Source organism: Carettochelys insculpta, chromosome 9 (assembly GCF_033958435.1).
Source record: "Carettochelys insculpta isolate YL-2023 chromosome 9, ASM3395843v1, whole genome shotgun sequence".
NCBI classification, from domain to species: domain Eukaryota; kingdom Metazoa; phylum Chordata; order Testudines; family Carettochelyidae; genus Carettochelys; species Carettochelys insculpta.
The window spans coordinates 39,066,924-39,092,658 of record NC_134145.1 but is presented as its reverse complement, the minus strand read 5'-3'; the positions used below and the strand labels follow the sequence as shown (position 1 = coordinate 39,092,658).

General features: G+C 47.4%; 1 protein-coding gene across 6 annotated transcripts in view; it reads left to right on the top strand.

Annotated features, from left to right (window-relative positions):
* The window catches only part of CDC14A (cell division cycle 14A), a 165,040-nt gene that overhangs the window by 50,807 nt on the left and 88,498 nt on the right, over positions 1–25,735 (top strand). For all 6 annotated transcript variants that reach the window (XM_075002728.1, XM_075002730.1, XM_075002727.1 and 3 more), the window contains exon 5: positions 6,038–6,117. In XM_075002728.1, coding sequence (XP_074858829.1) covers positions 6,038–6,117 — 80 coding nt within the window. The remainder of the gene's footprint in view (positions 1–6,037; positions 6,118–25,735) is intronic.

The window sequence follows — 25,735 nt, the reverse complement described above, 5'->3', positions numbered from 1 at the left end:
AATAAAGTTTATAAGGGTTTCCTTGGACTCTTTGTCAAGCAGGGCTCCCCTTCCTTTAAACAGATTTGTGATGCTGTAAGGACTTGAAGGACAACGTAGGGAAGCCCTGAGGCTCCAATAAGAAACCATTTTCAACTTTTTGGCCATATGGCAACATGCGTCTTTGTGACTAATCACACAAATAGGTGCCACCACTGCTTCTATGGCTGGCTGAGAACTGCCTTTTCTCTGACCTGGGACAGGCAAGTGGCCATCTCCTTGCAGGTAAAGAATTCCCTCTAACTGGTGGAAGCAACAACCCCATGTCTGTCCCTTCACCTATCCCCATCAGGAACTAACAACCAATTAGGTGTGGTGCCCTTTTGACACCCTCACAATTTAGGGCAGAGATGGATCTTTCCATCTGTGAGAACAGGAAATGTCCTATCTTCTGTTCAAGGGGGTAGGGTTCTGAATCACCAGTCTCTGTGGGATGCCTTCTGCAGTGAAAGAAGAGGCTGTTCTTTGCCTTTCCTGAAATGCCTTAAATTCTGAGGGTGAAGAACAAAATCAGCAGGACAAGGCCAGAGATTTTCTTTCAGTATCTATGGCTACGTCTACACGTGCCCCAAACTTCAAAATGGCCACACAAATGGCCATTTTGAAGTTTACTAATGAAGCGCTGAAATGCATATTCAGCGCTTCATTAGCATGCGGGCGGCCGCGGCACTTTGAAATTGACGTGCCTCGCAGCCGCGCGTCTCGTCCCAACGGGGCTCGTTTTCGAAAGGACGCCGCCTACTTCGAAGTCCCCTTGTTCCCATGAGCTGATGGGAATAAGGGGACTTCGAAGTAGGTGGGGTCCTTTCGAAAAGGAGCCCGTCGGGACGAGACGCGCAGCGGCGAGCCGCATCAATTTCGAAGTGCTGCGGCCGCCCGCATGCTAATGAAGCACTGAATATGCATTTCAGCGCTTCATTAGCAAATGGCCATTTCGAAGTTCGGGGCTCATGTAGACATGGCCTATCTGCCCCAAACAAGCATGGTAAGCTTATGTGCTTCAGCTTGAGTCCAACTGAGTCCACCAGAAGAAGCTTACAGCTCAAGCTCCCAACTGTTCCTCATCCTCTGCTTCCGAATGTGGGCTGTGCACCTCACCCCCATCTAGCAGCTGTACATATCTGAGCCTGTCTCCTGGATGGCTCTCAGAAATGGATGTTTCCTGCTCTACGGAGGTGCAGCAGGTGTTTAATGAACAGTTTAAAAAAATAGCCTGTACTACTCACCTGCAGAAATGGAGGCAATTTGTCCAGTGTTGAGTCATCACTCGATCTGGCTTGAAATGATTCTCTCTTCCTTCATCCTAGATTACTTTCATCTGTATGAAGACATCTGGGTTATCTATCAGTTTAGTCAAGTATGCCTGACTTCCATATTAGCTTTTCATTACCCATTTGAGGGATTCTTCATTTTTGTTCCTCAGTATTGTCTGGCTTCATTAAGGGTCTGTGTAATCACTTCTATATTTGATTCTCTAGTTCATTTTGGGAGCCCAACTTGTGTCTGTATCACCTCACAAAATCTCCAGAGCTGCGTCTACATGTAAGCGCCCTTTCGAAAGGGTGAAAATCGAAGTTCGGCTTTTGAAAAAGTGTCCATCGAAGGAGAGCGCCCGCCGCCATTTTTCAGACCGGCGTTCCGATCCGCTCTTTCGAAAGAGAGCGTCCACACAGCTCCAAGCTCTCTTTTGAAAGAAGGGAGGCAGGAAACTCCGCGGATGGGGTCCCATGGCCAACAAGCCCTTCAGGGGCCACAGCCAGCCGCCTCCTTTAAAGGGCCCCTCCCGCCGCCCTCCCCTCCGTACGAGCCGAGTGCTGCCCAGCCTGTTCCTGCCCACCAGAGCCCACTCGTGCCCATGGAAGCCCAGCGACAGCTCCTGCAGGCAGATGCCCTCATTATGGACGCCCTGCTGGCAGTGCTGTGCACCCTCGCCGCAGCTGCACCTGAGCTCATCGGGTGGCTGCAAGGTCCCCCTGGGGCCGTGGGGCTCCCCCCCCTCCGGTGCCCCGCCAGGTGCCCACCCCCCCGGTGCCCTGACACCTCTGGACCCCCCTGAGCAGCACCGACTGGTGGGAGCGTGTGGTGCTGGGGGAGTGGGGTGAGGAAAGGTGGCTGCGGAACTTCTGCATGTCGAGGCAGACCTACGAGGAGATCCGCCACTGGCTCGCCCCCGCACTCCGGCACCACGACACCTGCGTGTGGCCAGCCCTCACCCTGGAGAAACAGGTCGCAGTCGCCATCTGGAAGCTGGCCACCCCGGACTCCTATCGCTCCATGGGACAGCGGTTCGGGGTGGACAAGGCCACCGTCAGGGCTGTCCTTATGGAGGTAAGAGGGGGGGCGGGGGGGCTGGGACAAGGGGAACCCTCCCCTGCAAGGGGCTGGATGGGGTAGGGGCTGGACGGGAGGGGGGCAGAATGGGCCTGAGGCGGAGGGCCACGGCTGCCACACCTGCACTAGAGCACATGTCCCCCTTCCCCCTCTGCAGGTCGTCAGGGCCATCAACATGATGCTGCTCCATAGGGTCATCTGCCTGCGGGATGTGGACAACACCATTGCCGGCTTCCAGGACCTGGGCTTCCTGAACTGCATCAGTGCTTTGGACAGCACACACATCCCTATCCGCGCCCCGTCACACAGCACCAGCCAGTACATCAACCGGAAGGGCTACCATTCGGTGGTGCTGCAGGCCCTAGTGGACTCAAGGGGCCGGTTCACCAACCTCTATGTGGGCTCAGCCAGCCGCACCCACGATGCCCGGGTCTTCTGGAACTCTGGCCTCTGCCGCTGCATGGGGGCGGCACCTTCGTACCCCAGAGGGAGATCCCTGTGGCGGAGGACGTCGCCATGCCGCTCGGCATGGTGGCAGATGCAGCGTACCCACTGCAGCTGTGGCTCATGAGGCCCTACACAGGACACCTCGACCCCACCCGGGAGGCGTTCAGTGAGCACCTCAACCACGCCCGCAATGTGGTGGAGCGGGCCTTCAAGTGTCTAAAGGGGCGCTGGAGGTGTCTCCTCACCCAGCTGGAGGTCGGGGTCCCCAACGTGCCCCAGGTGGTGGGCACCTGTTGCATCCTCCACAACATTGTGGAGGTAAAGGGGGATGCCTATGTCCCTGGGGCGGGGGGGCCCTCTGGCTGGCGCTGTCTGTGAGCAGCTAGGCACCACCCCCATCCGCCAGGCCCACTGGGACGGCCACCACATCCGGGAGGCCCTCAGGCAGGCCTTTGCCGATGGCCACCTCTGACCCGCACGCACACCCACATCCCATGCACATCCGTCACCCACCATTCCTGCCACCCCCACCAGCACCGCACCCACACATCCGTCACCCACCAGCCACCGAGGAGCACAGCGCTCAGTGGTGAATAATAAAGAAATGTTTATATAACTTGGGTGTTTGGAATAATATGTGCAGGGGAAACCTAACTTGGAGAGGGTGGGGGAAACCTAACTTGGAGTGGGGCAGGGAAAATCTACCTCGGAGGGGGACTGGGGGAACCTAACTCGGAGGGGGTGGGGCGAACCAACTTGGAGGGGGGCGGAGGGCACCAACTTGGAGGGGGGCAAGGTGCTCATTGCAAGGAAGGGGTAGTGGGCCGTGAACCCCGTCGGCCCCTGGAGCCCCTGCCCCTCCAGGTATGGGGTCCCCAGCAGTGGGGGGAGGGTGCCAGTAGCACCGGCAAATATTGCCGGCGGGTGGGCCTGGTGGGGGCAAAGGGGGCAGGCTCGGGGGAGGCAGTGGGGGCGGCGGGGGCAGGGCCAGCAGGAGGAGTCTCCAGTGGGGCCAGGAGGCAGTCCATAGTGGCTGTGTGCTCCCGCGCAGCCTGGCCAATGCCCTGGAGCGTGTCCAGCAGCCTGTCCCAGGCCGCCCTCCGCCACTCCATATCCGCCTGGGTGAGCTGGAGGTGCTCTTCAGCCACCTCGGGCTGACGCTGGCTGGCCTGGTCTTCCTCGGCCCAGCGGAGGGTCCTCCGGCCATGGCCCCGACGGCGCCCTGCCTGGGGTGGCATCTGGATGGGTGCAGCTGATGGGCTGTCAGGCATGAGGGATGGTGCGGGGCTCTCCCGGCCCCCGGATGGTGTGGCTGTGTGGAGAGGAGGAGAGCATGTCAGTAGTGTGCCCTGGACAGAGGGGACCCGTCTGTGGCCTACCCGCCTGAACCCACCCCATGGGGCCCCCGCCCCCACAAGGCACGCTGCCCCCCCCAGGGAGCACCAACCCGCCGCCCCCCTGGGACCGGGCCTCCCAGCCTGGGTGTGATTCCAGGGGTCTCACCCACAAGTGGCCCTTCCCAGCCTGCGGTATGCGGGCCCCGGGTGCCGTCTGGCACTGACCAGCCACCACCTCTGCACGGCTTATGGCGCTGTCCACTGAGGGCGGGTGCCGGGCATCGCTGATGTGCCACCACGGGCTGCCGCATCCCATCTGGGGGCTGGCCTGTGTACGGTCTGGGACCACCGGTCCTGTGTGCGGTCGCCTTGCCCTTGCATCACCCCCACCCTTGGAGTAGGTGTGCGTCCCTCCTTGTACGTACCAGAGGGTCCCTCGGCGATGTCCGGGGATGGCCAGCCCTCGGTCACCCGGCTGGAGGAGCAGGAGGGGATGAGGATGGTCAGCTCCCCCTCCTGGCTTGACCAGTCCATGGTCCCCTCGCCCTCGTGGGTCCCCGATGCGGACTGCTCCTCCACCTCCTCCACCTGCAGCTCCTCCCCAGAGGTGTCCAGGAAGGCCACGGAGGGGGGACTCTCCTGGGGCCCCAGGAGGCTCCGGAGCTCCCGGTAGAAGGGGCAGGTCGCTGGACCTGCCCCAGAGCGTCCGGCCTGGTCCCTGGCCCGGGCATATCCCTGCCGCAGCTCCTTCACCTTGGAGTGTACCTAGTCTGGGGTACACTCCGGGTGGCCCCTGCTGTGGAGGCCTGTTGCCAGGTGGCCAAAGGCTGCCTCATTCCGCCGCTTGACCCCCATGTGGCGGAGGATGTCCTCGTCCTGCCAGAGGCCAAGGAGGTCCCGGAGCTCCCACTCCATCCAGGAGGGGGTTCGTATTTTTTTCTCCACCTGGGAGCCCTGGGAGGCTGGAGAGGGCTCGGAAGGGGGGCTCTGGGGCTCATGGGGGGTCTGGCTGCTGGCCATGGCTGGAGCATGCAGCTGGAGCTCGTGCACACGCTGCTCGTAGCATGCTCTCAGGTTCCTGCCACAGGCTTTCTGCGTGCGTGCAGCTTTAAGGCAGCCGAACGCAGGGACCATAGAGTCCCACTGCTGCCGGCTGGAGCGGCCCTGCGCTCCAGCTGATCGGCGCCATGGTGGACCTGTATTTCAAAAGAGTGGACTGTGGAGCATCTACACGTGTATTCTTTCGATTTATTATTCCAAAAGGTAGAGATCTTCCTGATACAGGATCAGGGTTTGGATTTCGATTTCTGAGCCCCGTACTTTTGATTTTCTTTCGAAAGACGAGTTTATGAGTGTAGACGCTCCTCCTGCTCTTTCGAAAAAGGGCCTCTTTTTTTGAAGTTTTTTGCACGTGTAGATGCACCTCAGATGTTTTGCAAGACACTGGTGGAGTTGTGAGCATCCTGTTCGATGGCTTATGCCCTTCCTACCTTGAGAAGGCATGGAAAGAAATAAGCCAATTGCTGAATGGAGATCTATGTGTGAACATTGCTCCAAGAAGAAGTTAAATCATATGAATTGTTTACGCACTGATTTTTAGTTTTAGTTGTGTATTGAGTCTTCCTTGGTATACCTCTAGATTACAATAGTCCATCAACAATATTTATCTGTAACTTTTGTTGAGCCTAATTTTGCTTTTAATATACCTTATTACATATTAGTGGGGAGAGGAATAAATTACATGCTAATTAAGATGACAAATACAGATTACTGTATTACAATTGCAGAAGAAATGCATCATGAAAATAGAAAATGTTTTTTATGATGACTTTACAGTTGACTCCAGCTTCTGTTTTCCTAATGACTGGTTGCATTTTTTGTAGGTAATTTACTTAAAGAAAACACCAGAAGAAGCATACAGAGCACTTTTATCTGGATCTAATCCACCATATCTTCCATTTAGGTATGTACATAAATGGCACATTACTATGTCAGAACTTGGCAAACACAAATTTTCTTGACACTTTTTCAAATTCATCAATGTGTGATGATATAAAAACATCTTATCTACCAAAAAATGATTACTTGCCAAGAAATACTTCTTTGACTTTTGGAGAAAACAGTTTGATCCCAGATAGACAAAGAAGTCCATTTGGATTGAGAATTATGTTTAAGACACATTTCCATGTGAGAAAGTCAATTCTGAGCTGTCGCTTATTTAGGCTGATAACACTATAGTTTAAAATTATTTTATTAGAAAGATTATAACTTGCACTGAATTTTACAAGTAACAGACGCCACATCAGTTTCTTCCATTGACACCTCTATAGGTAGACTTAAGTTAATTTTAGAGATGTATGTATTGTCCCCATTTGAAAGGTAGTGATGTGTACAGAACTAATTACTTGGATTTTTTTCTGGGCTTTTTTGTGCATAAATTAGATTGAGACCTTTTTAGATAAATTTTCATTGAAACTTACATTTAAAGCGATTTAATTTCTGCTTTGGGTATATCTAATGCAGAGCATGGATTTTCAAACATTTTTTATAACAAGCACCACAATTTAGTAATACTGCATGGACCACCTGCCTTCCCATTTTTGGTCGCAGCCATGCGTAACATCTGTGGTAGGCTTACATGCCAGCTGGCTAAAAGAGGCCGTTGGGGAGCCTTAGGCCTCCTTTGTGGGGAAGAGCCCCAAGTACAAGGGGACCGTTCTGCTTCTTTGATGGCAGTGTAGGAGGCATTTTCAGGGCAGGCATATGTGCCTGTGAAAGCCAATAGAACATGGGGAGAGAGGTGCTGAATTAAGAACAGCCCAAAGGACTACTGTGCTAGTTCCTGCAGCTGTTCAGTAAAGGAATGTTGGACTACCAACCTTTGCTGGTGTCTGCCTGAATTAGGCTCTTGGACAAACAGTTGGGGAAAAAAATAAAATAGTTGGTTGTACAGGCTTGTTGAGGAGTATTGTGGGAATAGAAGCCTCTTGCTGATGACTTTATTGCTAAAAGTGCTTGGTATTAGTTCAACAATCAGTGCTTTATCAGTAGAGTTATTTTGGTCACACCTTTCTTGTATTTAGATATCTGCTAAAAATACACAGTTTGCAGAGTTTCTGGCATCAAAATCCTGCCAAGCTGCAGCTGTGTATAAAATAAGTCATTCAGTAGTGAGCATAAAGAAACGTTCCTTTTACATTCACATGCTAGTGGTTGGCCATGAAGTCCAAAGAATTTAAAGGGTAAAATGCGTGGGATGCTAGCAAGAGTTTGAGCCTCTTGTCTCTTGATGGAGATATAGTTTCAGAGTCTTAAAGTGGGGTGGGTAATAATTTTGTGGGGATGGGGTACTCAGCAAATTTTGGTAAGTTGTTTTGGGCTGACTCTGGGCCCCCAGAAGGGCTGCAGCCTTGGACGTAAGAGGGTGCAGTTGCAGGAGAGTCTTGGCAGCAGCTAAGCTGAAGGATGGAGCAAAATGGGGAGAGGGCAGCTAAATGCAAAGTGCTGTAGCTATACATGCTCTGTTAATCAGCTGGATGGGCCTGCTAGAAATGTTGAGTGTACTTGGCAAGCAATCTAGCATTCTTTTAAGCTCTTTACTGAGAGAAAGATCCTATGTGACAAATGGGAAGCATATTGGACACTGCAGGTATCAACTGTTCAGGAAGGGCAGACGGGAGAAAAGGCGGTAGTGTTGCTCTGTATGTAAGAGAGCAGTATGGTTACTCAAAGCTCCATCATGAAATGGGAGAAAAGCATGTTGAGAGTCTCTGGGTTAAGTTTAGAGGGAAGAGCAACAAAGGTGATGTCATGGTGAATGTCTGCTATTGACCACCAGATAAGGTGGACTACGTGGATGAGGCTTTCTTCAGACAACTAACAGAAGCTTCCAGATCACAGGCCCAGGTTCTTATAGGGGACTCCAGTTACCTGACATCTGCTAGGAAGTCATCACAGTAGCACACAGACAATCCAGGAAGTTTTTGGAGAATGCTGGGGGCAACTTCCTGGTACAAGAGCTGAAGGAACCAACCGGGGCCATATGCAGCTTGATCTTCTGCTCGCAAACAGGGAGGAATTGCTAAGAGAAGTAGCTGTTGGTGGCAAAGTGGGCAGCAGTGAGTGATGGGCTGGGAAGGTCAGGCATTGTCATACAGTGTAACTGTTTGGATTTAACAGACTTTTGACATTAACTGAGACCCCTTCCCACCATTCATCCAGTAAATTGAGAGTTTACTGTATATTAAAGAAACCTTGCCATGTGAGCACACCATCCTGATGTGCAGTAAAATAAACTATGATAAATGACCAGCCTGGCTTAACAGAGAAATCTTTGCGCTTAAACACAAAAAGGGAATTTGCGGGCAGCGGAAACTTGGCCAAATGACTAGGGAAGAGTATAACTATATTGCTAGAGCATTCAGGAGTCTAATCAGGAAGGCCAAAATACAATTGGAGTTGCGGCTAGAAAGGGGGGTGAAAGGGAGAAAAGATTTCTACAGGCATTTTAGGTCAGGGAGGGTGTGGGACCCTTACTGAATGAAAGAAGTAACCTTAGTAACTAGTTACAAGTTTATTAAGCTACAGTTATAAGCGTGCGGTTACAAAAGGCTATTGTTTACTTCTTATATGCTAGCAAAGTACAGGTGTTAACAAGTTACGTTACAATCCAATACAAAGATATCTGTGACCATCTAACACAATGATATCTTGATACTAGTTACAGAGCTCTAATTCTTTAGCTGTGCACAAAAAAAAAGTCAGAGACCTAGCATGGGTGTATCTTACCCTCTCTGAGTGACCGATCCGGCTTGGCTACGCTGGTATCGAGAGACGCAGAGAGGGTAAGATACACCCATGCTAGGTCTCTGACTTTTTTTTTGTGCACAGCTAAAGAATTAGAGCTCTGTAACTAGTATCAAGATATCATTGTGTTAGATGGTCACAGATATCTTTGTATTGGATTGTAACGTAACTTATTAACACCTGTACTTTGCTAGCATATAAGAAGTAAACAATAGCCTTTTGTAACCGCACGCTTATAACTGTAGCTTAATAAACTTGTAACTAGTTAAGCTCTGAGCCTAACCATTTTGTTAACCCTTTTGTCACTGCAACACAGCCAGCACAGCAAAAGAACTTTAACCGTTTGGTTACTACAGCCTGGCCGTGGGTGAGTGTGCTAGGAGCTGCCTGCTCTAACAGTAAAAAACTGGGTTGCTTAGGACCCAGGGGAGTACCTCACCGCACATTACCTGGCCACCGGCTAACACAGAGGTATGCTTGCAGAGTGCTGCATTAGCACAGTATGGGAAGGAGGTGGGGAGCCATCAATGGAGAAAGAACAGCGTAAAAATTAATTAGGAAAGTTGGACACGCACAAATCCATGGGACTAGATCAAATGAATCCGTGGGTGCTCAGGGAGTTGGCTGATGTGATGGCAGAACCATTGGCCATTAACTTTGAAACATGTAGCAATCAGGGGAGGTCCCAGATGATTGGAAATAGGCAAATGTAGTGTCCATCTTTAAAAAAGGGAAGGAGGAGAATCCTGGGAATGACAGACCAGTCAGCCTCACCTCAGTTCCCAGAAAAAGCATAGAGGGTATCCTCAAGGAATCCAATTTGAAGCACTTGGAGAAGAGGAATATGGTCAGGAATAGTCAATATTTATCAAGGGCAAGTCCTGTCTGACCAACCTGATTGCCTTCTGTGATGAGGTAATTAGCTCAGTGGATGTGGGGAAGGCGGTAAACGTAATATACCTTAACTTCAGCAAAGCTTTTGGTACTGTCTACCGCAGTATTCTTGTCAGCAACTTAAACTAGTATGACTTGGATAACTGGACTGTAAGGTGAATAGAAAGCTGGCTAAATCATTGGGCTCAACTGCTCTGTCCAGTTGGTGGCCAGTATTAAGCGGGGTATCCCAAAGATCAGTTGTGGGGCCGGTTTTGTTCATAGAATCATAGGGCTGGAAGGGACCTCAGGAGGTCATCTAGTCAGCCCACTGCTTTAATCAGGATCAACTCCAACTAAGTCATCCCAGCCAGGACGTTGTCAAGCCATGACTTAAAAACTTGCAGGGACGGAGAATCCACCACCTCGTTAGGCAATGCATTCCAGTGCTTCATCACCCTCCTGGCGAGGTAGTTTTTCCTAATATCCAACCTACTCCTCTCCTCCTGTAACTTCAGACCATTGTTCCTTGTTCTGCTATCTGACACCACTGGGAACAGTTTCTGACTATCCTCTTTAGAGCACCCCTTCAGGAAGTTGAAGGCTGGTATTAAATCACCCTTCAGTCTTCTCTTCTGTAAACTAAACAAGCCCCTGTCCCCCAGCCTCTCCTCATAGGTCATATGCTCCAGCCCCTTAATCATTTTTGTTGCCCTCCGCTGAACCTGCTGCAGCAAATCGTTTTTATATCAGGGGACCCAAAACTGGACACAGTATTCCAGATGTTGCCTCACCAGTGCTGAATAGAGGAGAACAGCAACTTCTTTAGATCTGCTTGCAATGCTCTGGACTAGATGACCTCCTCCTAATGCACCCTAATATGTTGTTAGCTCTCTTGGCTACAAGGGCATTCTGTTTACCCATATACAACCTTTCATCCACCATAACCCCTAGGTTCCTTTCCACTGTACTGATGCTTAGCCAGTCGGTCCCCAGCCTGTAACAATGCTTGGGATTCTTCTGACCCAAGTGCAGGACTCTACACTTCTCCTTGTTGAACCACATCAGATTTCTTTTGGCCCAATCCTCCAATTTATCCAGGTCACTCTGGATCCTATCTCTACCCGCCAATGTATCTACCTCTCCCCCTAGCTTTGTGTCATCCACAAACCTGCTGAGGGTGCAATCCAGTCCCTCAATCAAGTCATTAATACATATGTTGAACAACACCAGTCCCAGAATTGAGCCTTGTGGCACTCCGCATGTAACCAACTGCCATCCAGATCTTGAGCCATCGACCACTACCCATTGGGCCCTACCATCAAACCATCTTTCTATCCATCTCGTAGTCCATGGATCCAATTCATACTTCCTTAACTTATGGGTAATAATGTTGTGGGAGACTGTATCAAAAGCTTTGCTAAAGTTAAGGTATATCATATCCACTGACTTCCCCATGTCCACAGAACCTGTTACCTCATCATAGAAGTTAATCTGATCATAGAAGTTAATCAAGCCCTTGGTGAATCCATGTTGGCTACTTTTGATGACTTTCCCCTCTTCCAAGTGCTCCAGAAGAGACTCCTTGAGGATCCCCGCCATTATTTTCCCAGGGATTGAGGTAAGGCTGACCGATCTGTATTTCCCTGGATTGTCCTCCTTTCCTTTTTTAACGATGGGCACTACGTTTGCCTTGTTCCAGTCATTTTTATTAATTACCAGGATTAGAGGATGGATTGTACCCTTAGGAAATCTGCAGATGACACTAAATTAGGGAGATACACTGGAGGGTAGGCATAGAGTCCAGAGCAACATAGACAAAGTGGAGGAATGGACCAAAAGAAATCTGAGATTCAACAAGGATGAGTGCAGGGTCCTGCATGTACAATGGAGAAATCCCAGGCGCTGCTGCAGGCTGGGAACTGACTGGCTAAGCAGCAGTTCTGCAGAAGTGAACCTAAGGATTAGAGTGAATGAGAAGCAGGATATGAGCGAAGGCTAAAGGCATACTGGGATGCACTAGGAGGAGCATTGCCAGCAGATCTATGGAGGTGATTATTCTCCTTTATTCAGCATTGGTGAAGCCACATCTGGAGTATTGCATCCAAATTGGGACCCTCTCCCCCTTACAGAAAGGGTGTGGATGCACTGGAGAGAGTCCAGCAGAGGGCAACAAAAATGATTAGGATGCTGGAGCACATGATTTATGAGGAAAACGTGAGGGATTTGGGCTTAGTCCACAGAAGAGATGAGTGGGGGGTTGGTAGCAGCCTTCAACTAGCTGAAAGGCAGTTCGAAAGAGTACTCAGAGAGGTTATTCCCAGAGGTGACAGATGCCAGAACAAGGAACAATCTGCAGTGAGGGCAGTCTAGAGTAGATATTGTGAAAATCCATTTCACTAAGAGAGTGGTGAAACTCTGGAATAGGTTACCCGGGGAGGAATCTCCTTCCCCAGAGGTCTTTAAGTCCCAGCTTGACAAAGGGATGATTTAGGAGATTGGCCATACTTTCAGCAGGGGGTTGGACATGATGACCTTCTGAGGTCTCTGCTAACCCTGCTATTCTATGAAACATCATGAAAACTGAAGAGCCTCAAGGCCATGATGAGTTCAAGATACAGAACTAGGGTTTTTTAGTACATTAAACCCTTGATTTAATGGACTAATGGGGGAAGGGGCGTCCACTATCTCGAAAGTCCTTTAAACGGAAGCGTTTACTGTGCATCTATCCCTCCAAGCTCCCTGAGCCCCAGTTATACACACACCCCTGAGCCGCTGCCACTGGAGGAACCGCTGGACCCTGGGACCCTGCCCTGCGCAGATGAGGCTTACTGGTTAACATCCGTAACTGTCCATTGACACCCAGAGAACATGTGTGAATCTACCACCTGGTCATCAACTGATAATTTGGTAAAGTACTACATACTTGAACTGCATTCCTATGCAGAAATAGCTTTTGACATGAAGTTTCTGCAAGCAGTTGCCTTTAATACAGTATTAAATTTAGGGCTATGGAATCCTGTTCAGTTCTTTCTTTTGTCTTTCTAAGTTTCCTTAAGCTTACTAAATTCCAGATGTCCAAGTGGGCAAGACGTAGGATTCAGAATGGAAACTATAGTAGCCTCATAGCCTCCCTTGGGGATAAAGAGCTCCACTAGTTCAGTCTGTTCAAGATATCTCTGGGTGGCTACATGGTGGCTTCCTTACTAGATTGACTATAATTGGTATACAGAGTATGTCAGCTGTGGGAAGTCTATAATAGGCAGTGCTACGAGCCTGTTCATTAAAGTGTGAATTGTTGGGTGACCATAAGACCCTGTTTTCAGTTACTTATAACCTGACTGAAGTTCAATCATACGGGCCGAAATTTTCCATGCTGAGTGTCAGCCACTGTATTTTGCTGATCAGAAAGGCTTAGGGGAAAGCACAGCATTTTATTGGGCCAAGCTATAAGTCTTTGAAAAACCTACAGGCACACTCTCTCTAGAGACTCGCTTTACAGATTTCTTCCCTTGGGGATTCCACCTTGCTGAGCAGGATTTTCCCTTCATTAGCAGATGTAAGCTGTACTGAATGACAATGCAGAATGCAGCCAATATGAGAGAGCTGGCTGAGGGGTTTGGGCAAGGAGAGAAGAAGGAATGATTAGGAGTTGAGGGGGAGAGGGAAATTTGGAGCTGTGAGTTTGGGTTGTAGCAGATAAGTGGCAGAGATGGAAATGGATTGAGAGCTCGGGGAGCAGGAGAGGACAGAGGACACAGAAATCATCTTATATGCAGAGTGGGACTATAATAGATAGTGCACGTATATTGAGGTGGCGGTGTACACAGGGACAAACTTGAAGAGGCCATCTCACAGACTCTCAGATCTCGTCTCTTAGTTGATGTGGGGTGAGCTAGGAAAGAAGCTAGTCCCAGAAAGGTTGCCATGAGATTATTGTTCTTTGATTTTTGATTCATGTTTTTCCCATTCCCATTTAGTCTCATGGCCCAAACTGAACTGCCTTCAGCATTTGCAGGAGAAGATCCAGTAGAACCTTAAAAATATGAACACCAGCATCATAGACATAGTGTGGAACCAGAAATAATTAGGCGGCAGCAGGGACAAATGTACTGCCTGGGACTTTAGTCTTGGGCCTCAGAGCTTCAGCCTTGGGGTCAAGAGGGAGACTGTAGACAGAGGAGAGAGGGAGGGTCCTGGCCCAGGGTAGGGGACTCAGGGCTTCTGCCAACAGGAGTACTGGAGCTTCATTCCCAGCTTCAGCACTAAGTTACAGTGCATGCACCCCTTCCCCCCAATCTCCTAGCCACACACTGAAATCAGAAGCAAAGTCATGGGGAGCATTGAGCCCTGTGCCCCTCCCAGAGCAGAAGCCAACACTGGAGCTACTAAAGCCTGAGGCCTGGTGCCCTCAGCAAACCTGACACTGGCAATGGAACCACCAGGCTGGAGTCCCAAATACCAGTGCTTCTCCCAGGTGTAAAGCCCTGGTGCTCCCATGGGGCTGAAGCCTGGCACCTAGAAGATTAGATGCTCCACTGCTGATTCTGCACCTTCCCCCTACAGCTGCAGCCCAGCCCCCACATGAGGGAAGTCTGTAGTGTCTTGCTCAGTGTTCTGGAATGTTTCAAAGTTACTAACAACTTCTATTTCCAACGTGTTGGTATCTCTGAGGTTCTTCTGGATTTTCAACAAGGGGGAAAAGTCAGCCCAACAGAGGAAATAAAAGTTCTGAGAATTATCTTAGCAGTGTTCAGTGCTCATTCAATCAAATCTTACACTACAAAAAAGGTTTAACATGATGATAGTTTCATGGTAGAGATTATCCTGGTATATGTGGCTTCAAATGTCAGAATGTCTGTGTAATGATCTAAGGAATCGCTCTTGATATATGCAGATAGCTTCTCTAGTTGGAGGAGACTGGTAATATGACCTTTTAAAATCTTTTGGCTATAGAAGACTTTATTTAAATAGTTTGAAGGTCACAGGCTAGATATTGCTCTCAAAAGTGAAGAGGGATGGCTCAGTGGTTCAAGTATTGGCCTCCTAAACTCTGGGTTGTGAGTTCAATTGTTAAGGGAACAATTTAGGGATCTGCAGCAAATACATTTAAAAAAAAGGATGGTGCTTGGTCCTTCAAAGAGGTCAGGGGACTGGACTTGATGACATCCCTTCCAGCTCTATGAGAGGTGTATCTCCATATATTTTTTGTTTGTTTGTTTTAATCTAAATGTTTCCTCAGACCCTGATTTAGTTTCATTTAGTTGAATGACCTGAAGAGGCCTTCAATCAGCTGAGAACTTCAGCAGTCACTTCATTTAAAGACTACTTCAGCAAAACACTATGCAAAAGTATCACTGTACCCTTTACCAGGTACATAAAATGCTTCTATAGATTCAAACTTGCAGATAAAGCAGTAGCTTGCAATTAGCTATTATCACGCAAGAGTGAAATCTTGAAGTCATTATGGATAGTTCTTTTAAAACATCCACTCAAGGTGCAGCATCAGTCAAAAAAGCAAGTAATATGTTAGGAATCACTAAAAAAGAGGCATAGAGAATAAGACAGAGAATATCTCCATATAAATCTATGGTACACTCACACTTTGAATACTGCATACAGACGTGGTCGCCTTCTCTCAAAAAAAAAACCTTGGCATTGGAAAAAGTTCAGAAAATGGCAACAAAAATGTTTAGATGTACAGGATGGCTGTCATATGTGGAGATATTAAAAAGACTGGGACTTTTCAGCTTAGAAAAGATGAGACTCAAAAGAGGATATGATAGAGGCCTACAAAAGCATGACTGGTGTGGAGAAAGTACATGAAAAAAGAGTTATTTACTTGTTACTATAACACATGAACAAGGGGTCACCAAATGAAGTTAATAGGTAGCAGGTTTAAATCAAACAAAAGTACTATTTCCCTGTTTGATCTGATATTAAGTGAGGTCAATCTGTCTTCATTCCTAGTACATAATGTAATGAATTGGACTATATTAAAAACAGGAAGAACTCTAATTCATATAGCTACTGTACTTTTCAAATGCTAAAGGTGAATCTGTACTTACTGGGCAATGGATGTGGGGGATCAATCTTCCAGAGTTCAGTTTTGCTGTATGTGTTCAGGTGTGGCAAAATCAACTTCTCTGGGCTCAGCCATCAACCCCTGTACTCCATGCTGTCGTGTGGAATAAGGGGCATCAGTGCGAGCCTGAAGAGCCCTGGACTACACTAGGTAAGAAAGTTTGTTTCTGGTACATCAATTCTAGCTATGCCAATGGCACAGCTAGAATTGCGTATTGAAAATCAACTTTCTACCTTAGTGTAGATCTAGCCTAAAGCTCTATGCCTGCAAATAGTTACGTATGTTCATAGTATATAAGTAAACAGACCACTGAAGCTACTGGGACTACTCACTTGCTTACCAGTTAAGCACATGCATAAACTTGCATGATTAGGGTCCCATTATGGTAGGCAGAGGGCTTGCTTTTTAAGAGTACAGTAGAGAATTTAGAAAATTCTTTTTTACCCGAGACTCCTGAACCTATTTCTCCAGTTTCCTATCTAGCACCATTGGGGTCTACTTGGGGTGCAATGTATGACTCAGTTTCAGTGATGCTGTGTGTATAACATGGTAAGTACTTTTGGAATGCCTAGCAATGGAAGGGCTTAATAAAAATGTAAGCAGCATTTAAGCAAATCATGTGCAGCTTTGCTCTAAAACAACGAGATTCCAAGCATTTACAAACAAAACTAATACAGCAACTGAACCTCAAAATGTATCATCTGGTTTACAGGCTATAACTAGAGTTAGTGATAGTGAACTAGAACTGATTTAACAGTTCTGTTAATTATGTACAGGAAAGTATCAAGTTCCGCTGAAGTGTCTACCAGACAATTTAGACTGCCAAGATTAATTAAAAAACGTAAATGGTAAAATCTGGTTTTGTCTGAATGTGCACAGAAAACAGAACTATCAAGGCTGAATCTTCACTGCTGCTTTTCTGGCTCAGGGGTGTGAAAACCCATCCCCTAATCCCAGTGCATCAGCTTACAGTGCTGTAGAGGACCACTGTAAATGGGTTCCACTTCCCGTGCTCTTAGGGTTTGTCTACACTTGGGAATAAAGTTCAGTTTGTTAAAGTGGACTTTGTAACACTGTCTTTTTATAAAGTCGAAGTTGAATGTCCACACCTACTCACAGTATCTACTTAGTGTGTCCCCACTAAATTGCCTATGTTTTACTGGAGCAGCAGTGCATTGTGGGCACCTGTCCACAGTTCCTTCAGCCCTGCTGCATATTGTGTTTCTCTGCCAGTGTCTTGTGAGAAGTGAGTGCTGCATCTGGTAGTGGGTGCGTGATGTCTTCATCCCAGAGTGCATTGCTCTCACTCCCCTCTACCATTGAAATCAAATAGCCATTTTTCTGAGCCTGCCACTGCATCAGGATGCTTTGATGATTGCCACTGTCAGAGCTGACTATTGACATGCCAGTCTGCCCGGAGCACAGTTGTGGCTCAAGTACTGTCATTACTTCAAGTAAATTCAGGAGACTACTTCTGACCCAACAGTCTCTTCCCCTGTGAAGCCCATGATACCCAATTACAACTTGCAGCTGATACAGATACCATTGGAATCATCTGTAGTGACTGCATGGACCATTATCTTCACAAAGAAAGAAGATAAAATGACGTGTTCTCTTCCTGCTCTGGGAGTAGAGTCCAGTACGTTATGGGGGAGAAGGCTTATAGCCAGAACTCCTAGGTTCTCTCTCCACTGCTGGGAGGGCATTGGTGTCTGTCTGGTGATAGTGGCTCAAGCACTGTAATTTACTTCAACTCATTATGGAATCCTAGAGGTCATTGGTGTCTAGTGGTTATAGGGCTGGAAGCAGCCATTACATGGACATTTCCCACATGAGGCGAGGAGACAGAAGTAGTAGTGGCTCAAGCACTATTTCAAGACTCATTATGGAATCCTAGAAGGTCTTGGTGTCTAGTGGTTAGAGTGCTGTTAAGAGCCATTACCCCATCAGAAGTACTAATGGCTCAAGCACCAAGATTAATTATGAATCCAAGACTAAAGAGAAGGAAAAGTTAAGGAAATGTTAGATGTTAGAAAATTTGAGGAAGGATGAACCCTTGAGACTGTTGTCTGTTGGCCTCTGGTAAAGAAGCCGTAGCTCAACTGCCTGTGTGGGAGAGGGAAGGAAGAGGGAGAGTCCACAAGCTGCATTCCATGAATCAAATGCTTTGGGAAGAAAGTGTGGCCCAGCTGGGAGAGAATAGGAAACTGTCTTTAACCAAAGAACCGGTTGGGTTGGAGCTACTTTTTAAAAAGGGACAGAAGACAACTCTTTTTAGAAAATACCCAGTGCAGAACAGGGCAGAAACAGATGTCCTGAAGCACAGTTCCAGCAGGGACCACTTAGAAATGTAACAGCCAACAGCCACATGGCACCTTGAAGCGGGGTTAGCCCTGTCAAGTGTGCAGCGCACAGAACAAGTATCTCAGCTAAACAAGATTTTCCTGCAAAATCCTGTGCAGGGGAAAAGCCTTCTCAAGCACTGAAACCCCACACAGGGCAGAGCATGCTGCTGTCTGGAAGAATGGTCCACACAGCAGATTGGCACAGGGAGTGGGAGGAGGGGCTAGCCGGCCAGCAGCATGGTGGTTTGGGAAGGGCATGACACAGTCTGGAAGCAGGGTCCATGCAGCACAGCAGCCACATCGCCGGGGGGGAACAGGGGTGGCAGGATTTTCCCCCAGCATTACTGGGCATCCCTGATGCAACCTTTCTCTAGCATGTGCTAGGAAATCTTCCCATAAGTGTGTGCATTTCTTTTGCTAGCTTGCAGTTTATTCACCACAGATTACCCGCCACACAGAAATGAGAATCTGGATCTCCTGATGGCTCCATGCTGAGAATCTTTTGCGACCTTGTGAACTCATGGCTAGTAGGTAGTCTGCTTGCCATGCTGGCCACAGAGGAAAGGAAATTAATTTCAAATTCCCTGGGCTGATTACCCCTGCTTCCTGTCACCTACTTTCTGCTCACCTGGAGAGCAGCAAAAGTGAAATGCTGGCCAGAAAGGACACATTGGAGGCATTGTGGGATAGTTCCGGAGGCTACTAAAAGTGATTTTAATAACACTGCCATATGCACTAGCATGTCAACACTGAAAAATTTGTTTTCGGCTTTATGCTGGGTGAAATCAGGAGTACCAAAGTTGAATTTAAGAGCCCCTTAAAATCAATCTGTTAAGCCTGTAGTTGAGATTAATGGTTTATAAAATCAAACTAAGACCCTTAAATTTGATTTTTATCCCCTAGTGTAGACCATGCCCTAGCTATTTACCTCCGCAGCGATCCTACTATGGTCGCACATCCACTTGAAAGCAGTGCCACAAATGTGCTTTAATTTCAAAAGTGTAGATAAAGCCTATGGCACTGCCAGGTATTTCTGACCAGCAGCATCTTTCTAAGGACTGTCTTTCTCTTTTGTTGTATACTCTCAGCCAGCACCAACTGATGAGGAAAGACAACATGACATGCCCTGCCCACGTGACACCTTCCCCCATACATGTGACTCCTCTCCATGCCACAGGCCAAGACAACCCCACCTGTCTTCCACCCTGCTCTAATCCCAGCTCCTCCACCCCAAGCAATGCTGCTTGGGAGACTAGCAGAGGTCTGGTGCTGGCAGCAGTGGAGTGATGCAAGGGCAGCCCTCTCTGCTCCCCCAGGTACAGGGAGTTACTCTGTTTCTTGCCAGTGAGTGAAGGGGGGGAACCTGTGTGTGACCATCACAGCCTTCAAGGTTCCAATTCTGAGTTCAGATACATTGATATTAGACCTATGTCACAAGAGTGACCTGGTAAGAAGATCTTTAGAAAGATGGGTTCCCCATACACAAAGGGAGAAAAATGGTTGTTAAACTGAATTACTGCTTCAAACTTTACTTGAAGTTTTCCTGACCTCTCAAAGGAATAGATTTTACAAAAGTGGAATTTTTTCTGTTGTGCAGTAAAAAGGAATCCTTTGGGTTCTTTTAGGGAAAATGTGTGTACCATTAAAATTAGAAACAAAATTAATATAAAATTAACATCACAAACTCAAAACCTTCCAGTAAACATATGTTCAAGCAACCTGTGTCAAACAATGTTAAGATTAGATTAAATTTGTGTTCATGGTCATTTCCTCTGTAATAAAGAAAAGAAGGTACCATGACCTTCACTAGTATTTGAAATTCTTATCTCTTTTAAATGATTGATTATTTCTTCCCTTTGTACAAAAGCTAACATGTTCTGGCAAGCCCAGGAGCTTTAGAATAAGTGTCTCTGATTTACTATTAACCAAGCTGTACACTGCATATCCCTTTCACAGCAATAAAGGACCAGTAAAACCAGTCTTGAAATTGGGTATCATCTACTGTGCCAAGGGAGAGAAGAGTCAGGCAGCTTGAGAAGACCCATAATGTAGCAGAGCGCTACACTTCTGTGTAATCAAATCCCATGTGAACAACTTAAATTCCACTGAGTATAATTATTAGGAAAAAAAATCTCATGTTACTCTCAGTACCTTTTTAAGTCTGTCAGTACACCCAAATGTGGCCAGTTTTCATGGCCAATGGCCTGGGTGCCAGCATAGAAGGGAAGGACACCGAACACATGAGAGAGCAGCTCCGTGTTCTCAGTTCCTGCATTCAGCCCCATTTACCCTGGAACAGCCATTACATGGACAGTCCAATTTAGGCCCTGTAGGCCTGAGGTGCAGCAGTTTCTCTGAAGATAGTGCGTGTGTAGTCTGCTTGGCACTAGAAACCATGAGAGGCTTGAGCATGTTTACTTAGGATCATAGAATCAGGGCTGGAAGACACCTCAGGAGGTCATCAAGTCTGACCCCCCTCTCAAAGGAGGACCAATATCAACTAAATCACCCCAGTCAGGGCTTTGTCAAACCGGAACTTAAAAACCTCTATGGATGGAGATTCCACCACCTCTCTAGGTAACCTGTTCCAGTTCTTCACCACCCTCCTGCTGAAATAGTTTTTCCTAATGTCCAGCCTACACCTCTCCCTCTGTAACTTCAGGTCATTGCTTCTCATTGTGTCATCTGTCACCAGGGAAAACAGCCTTTCTGTATCCTCTTTGTAATCTCCCTTTAAGGTCCCCCACACCCCACTTAGAATCTTCAAACATTTTAGCTACTAAAAGTCACAAATCTACTAAGCACGTGTGAACAGCAGTTTTTCAAAGGCTTGTAAACTGCCTGAATTTGGAGAGCTTCTCAGTGGCGCAGCAAAATGCAAATCCCTGAAACTAAGGTTTTCCATTCCAAATTTCAAGTCTTTATCCAAAGCATGACAGGAGGTAGAGTTTACAAAGAAGATGCTGACAAAGTTTTTTAATACTGTTAAACAACAGTCTTATTCTCCAAAAAAGTCTGATGCAGACTCCCAGTAAAGAAAGTTTCTGACTAAACAGTTAAAGTTTGGCAAAGTTATCACCATATGAAAACAGCATCTTATAACAGGAACTGTCAGGCAACTTTAATAATAAGCATGGCTCTTAGTACCAATTATACATTGTATTAACAATTAGTATTATTAATCCCAGTCTTTACTGGGTCCACCAGAATAAAAATGAGGTCTTAAATCTGAAAATTAATGTGTGTTCAGTTTTAAGATTGAAACTAAATATTTTCTAGGTCAGGGTTTAACTCCCTCTTACTCCTAACACACAAATAACAGGTGCTTGAAAACTTGCAATTTTTAAATTGAATAATTTTTGAATAATTGAACTGACAAAATATCTTTAAATAGCATGCTCTGAAACTTTTTAAAAAAATTAAAATATTTTAAACATGCATTTTTCTACTTCCTTGCTGATATTTAGTAGGGTCTTTCAGGCAGACCTACGAGTAATTTTGCAATACCTGTTTGAGATACACCTTATCCTTCTCATATGTCCACTTGCTTGTATGGCAAGGTCAGTCCCACTCCTGGGCTCCATGCCCCTGTTCTATTCACCTTGTCACAGATAATTTAGCTACTGCTACACAGGTCCCATTTGCCCTAGCCAGGGTTTGGACTTCTGTCCCTTGGATAGAATGGCATTGGGGTAGGCACTGTTGACCCTGTTGCAATCTCAGAGTCATGTTTCACAGAAGCTGATTATTTTCATCCTGTGATTTGTACAGTTAAGACTTTCCTTTCATTTGCCAATTCATCTAAATACATCGATCATTTAAAATAAAAACTTCGACATTCCAAATGGACAGTTTTTTATTGCTATAAAAATTGAAACAGACAGGAGTTATTCCAGTACATTGCTATATTCTTCATTATGTATATTAAAATGCATCTCATAGTACCCATTAATATGAATAATTGACAACGTGTGGTTATTTAGTTAACAGGGAGATAGCTTCATGATTTTTTTTTTAATCTATTCATGGAACTGGTAGGGGTCTGGAAATTAGTCCTTTTCACTGTTTCCTCAGCTAGATTGTTCAGAAGGCAGACAATTTAATTTTAATTTAATTTAATTTTAATTTACAGACAATTACCTTTTTTATGGAAAAACAGGAATAGTCCAATTCCTGTTTTTTGACAGGATTGCTTGATATCCCTCCTCTGTAACAGGTATAAAATGCATGGTGGCTGTCAGTTTTCCTCTCTCCTTTTTTGTCTTTGATCCTATCTTACTCCTCCTGTTCTCTTTTTCTCTCATTTTGTCATTGTCATGAAGATATTTTTGAGTAATTAAACACTTTATTCCAATGAACACTTGATTATGATTTTTAGGAACTGAATCTTTAGACTGTGTTGTAAATGAAAATCTATCCTTGTGAAAGTATTGTTTGAAAATTTGTTTTGCCTTGTGTTGATAGAATAATAAGTTTTGTAAAATGAAATGCAAAAAATTAACTGTTAAAGTTACTCAGTTTGTCACACTTCATTACTGCATGTATTTTCATCTACAGATTCATGAGCTGTTGACTTTTACGTTAACTGACAGAAATGACGAGAGAGCAAATTTTTATATTTATGTAGGCAATAAAATGTAACATCAGCAAATTATGTGGGTTTCTAAATCAGCTAAATTAACTGTCATGACTTGTCGTTTTCATGGATTAGAAATGCACAGCAAGCTCTTTAAAATAAAGCATTAATTCAATACCCTTGCCAGAATATCTGATAGTTTATAAGCTGGAGGAGTAGTTGTTTTTGTGTACATACAACATGTAATAAACTTTTTGTTCTTCCTCGAGTGTCCCCGTGGGTGCTCCACGATAGGTGTCGGGCTCGCCCCGGCGCCGCAGATCGGATCTTTCCAGCAGTTTCTTCCGGACCGCGCATGCGCTGGCGCGCGCCACTCCCTTGCACACTCCCAGCCACGTGCACGATCCGGTCCCCGCCAGTTCCTTCTTAACCGCCATCAGCTGCAGACGGAATCTGCTCAGGCTGCGGCCAGAGTCAGCGTATTTAGAGTTTTCAGAGTTTTGGAGTTTCTTTTCAGAGTTCTTAGTTAAATTGTTTGTTTCTTTATTGCAAAAAAAAAAATAATAATTATATATATATATATATATATATATATATATATATATATATAAGTAGAAAGTCTTAGTAACGAGAAGGAGGAGCGGAGGCAACCCGGGGACGTGAAGGCCAGTAGGCCTCCTGCTGCAGCAGGCTGGAGTCCGTGAGAGGGGAACAGGCACAGAGAAGGTGCTAAGTACCCTATTAACAGCTCAAAGACTCACCTCAATGTCCTCTTCAGGATTCAAGAAGTGTGAGTCGTGCTGCGAAGCTATGCCGGCCTCTGATGGGCACAGTCAATGTATTAGGTGCCTGGGGGAATCACACGTCACCCAGAAATGCTCTTTCTGTGCAAAGCTCACGGCCAGAGCCGGAAAGGATAGAGAAATGCGGCTGAAAATGCTGCTGTTTGATAAGGCCCTCCAGCCAGACGTGCCGGAGAGGCCTCAACCAGAGGGACCCACAGGGCTCCATAAAAGGAAGGCGGTGTCCCTCACCCCCTCGGTGCAGAAACGGAGGAAGCTCTCTCCAGCCTGATCCCTGCCGGCGGTCACAGTGAGCGGGACGGGCGTAGCACACAGCCCCCAGCCGCAGTCACAAGCAAGCAGCAGCGCACATGGCAGAGGCTGAGCCTCCGATTACTAAGCAGCCGGCCCGCGCATTCAGAGCGGCGGCCAGGCAAGCGCCGGAACAGGCGGCACCACCGCAAGCGGCACAGACCCCCGCAGCACCAACAGTGCAGGGCCAACAGGCACGCAGCCTGCAGGCACCGGAGGAGACCACCCGCGCGGCACCGCAGATGAGCATGCCGAGCGCGGCGCCAACAGCGGGGCCAAGATCCCCGGCACAGGAAGGGGCAGAGCCAGCCTCGCAGGAGAGGGGAAAGGCAGCAGCGAAAACCCGGCACCGCAGCCCTTCTCTGGACAGGGCTGCAGGGCTGCTCTCAACAATTCCTCCCCTTATGCTGCGAACACCAACCAGGAGACATGGGTCTCCCCCAGCCTACCCAGAGCCTCCTTCTCCGTTCCTCCAACCAGCGTCACCATGGCTCGGGCCACCCTCGCCTTTTCTGGGATTTGACCCTCTGGAGTACTATCACAAACCAGTTTCACCATTGTCTCAGTCATCCAGACGATCTTGCTCCCCCAGACATCGGGGGTATGCACCTCGAGAGTGGTCCAGGTCTCCATCCCAGGAACCGTGTCCGTGCTGCCACGGTCGTCCTTATCACGCTGGGCATAGACACCACAGGCATACACCCAGGGGCAGGTCCCCCTCGACCGTCCAGTACCCCCGTGGGCACTCACGGACAGGGACGGAAACACAGCTATCTCAGGGGGCGCTGATTTTGGAATCCCGAGATTTTCCCTCGCAAGCCTCCAGTGAGAGGGTGTACCACCGGCAACAGGACCCTAAGAGTTCAAGGGAGGTCTACCCTAGTGGTTCCTCCTTGTCCTCCCCCAACGAGGCTACAGCCCCTGGGGATGTTGCCCCCCCCGGACGACCTCAATCAGTTTCAGGAGCTGTTTAAAAGGGTGGCTTTCATGCAAGGCATCCAAACAGCAGAGGTGCAGGAGAAGCACCACAAGCTCCTCAAAAACCTGAGGCCTCCGGCCTCATCCAAAATCACTATCCCGCTCGACGAAGCAATCATGGAGTCTGCTACTACCATATGGCAGACGCCGGCCTCTGCTCCACCTATAAACAAGAGGGCGGATAAGAAATACTTCATCCTGGCGAAGGGCGTGGAGTTCCTGTTTAGTCACCCACAACCAAATTCTCTGGTGGTAGAATCGTCTCAGCAGAGATTGAAGACTTCCCAGTACAAAGCGGGGGGAACAGATAGAGATGCCAAGAAGCTAGAGCTATTTGGCAGAAAGGTATACTCATCCTCCACCCTGCTGCTGAGAATGGCTAATTATGCAGCACATCTAGCGAACCACAATTTCGACAATTACTCCAGGCTTACTTCTCTCATGGATTCACTTCCAGAAGATAAGAAGCCGGTGCTGAAGGCCATCGTGCAAGAGGGCTATGCAGCTTCGAGGACAGGAGTCCAGATCGCCCTGGATGTAGCGGACACAGCGGAACGCTCAACGGCTATGGCAGTGGTCATGCGCAGGGAATCCTGGCTCCAGACATCAGGTATCCCGAGGGATCTGCAGGCAAAAATTGTCGATCTCCCTTTCGACACGCAGAAGTTGTTTGCAGAGTCAACTGATTCGGTCCTTCATTCCAGTAAAGACTCAAGAGCCACACTCAGAACCCTGGGTATTTATACCCCTCCATACAGAAAGAAAAAGTATTACCCTCAACAAAGGCGATACCCGTACCAACCTCAGCGTGCTCAGTACCAAGG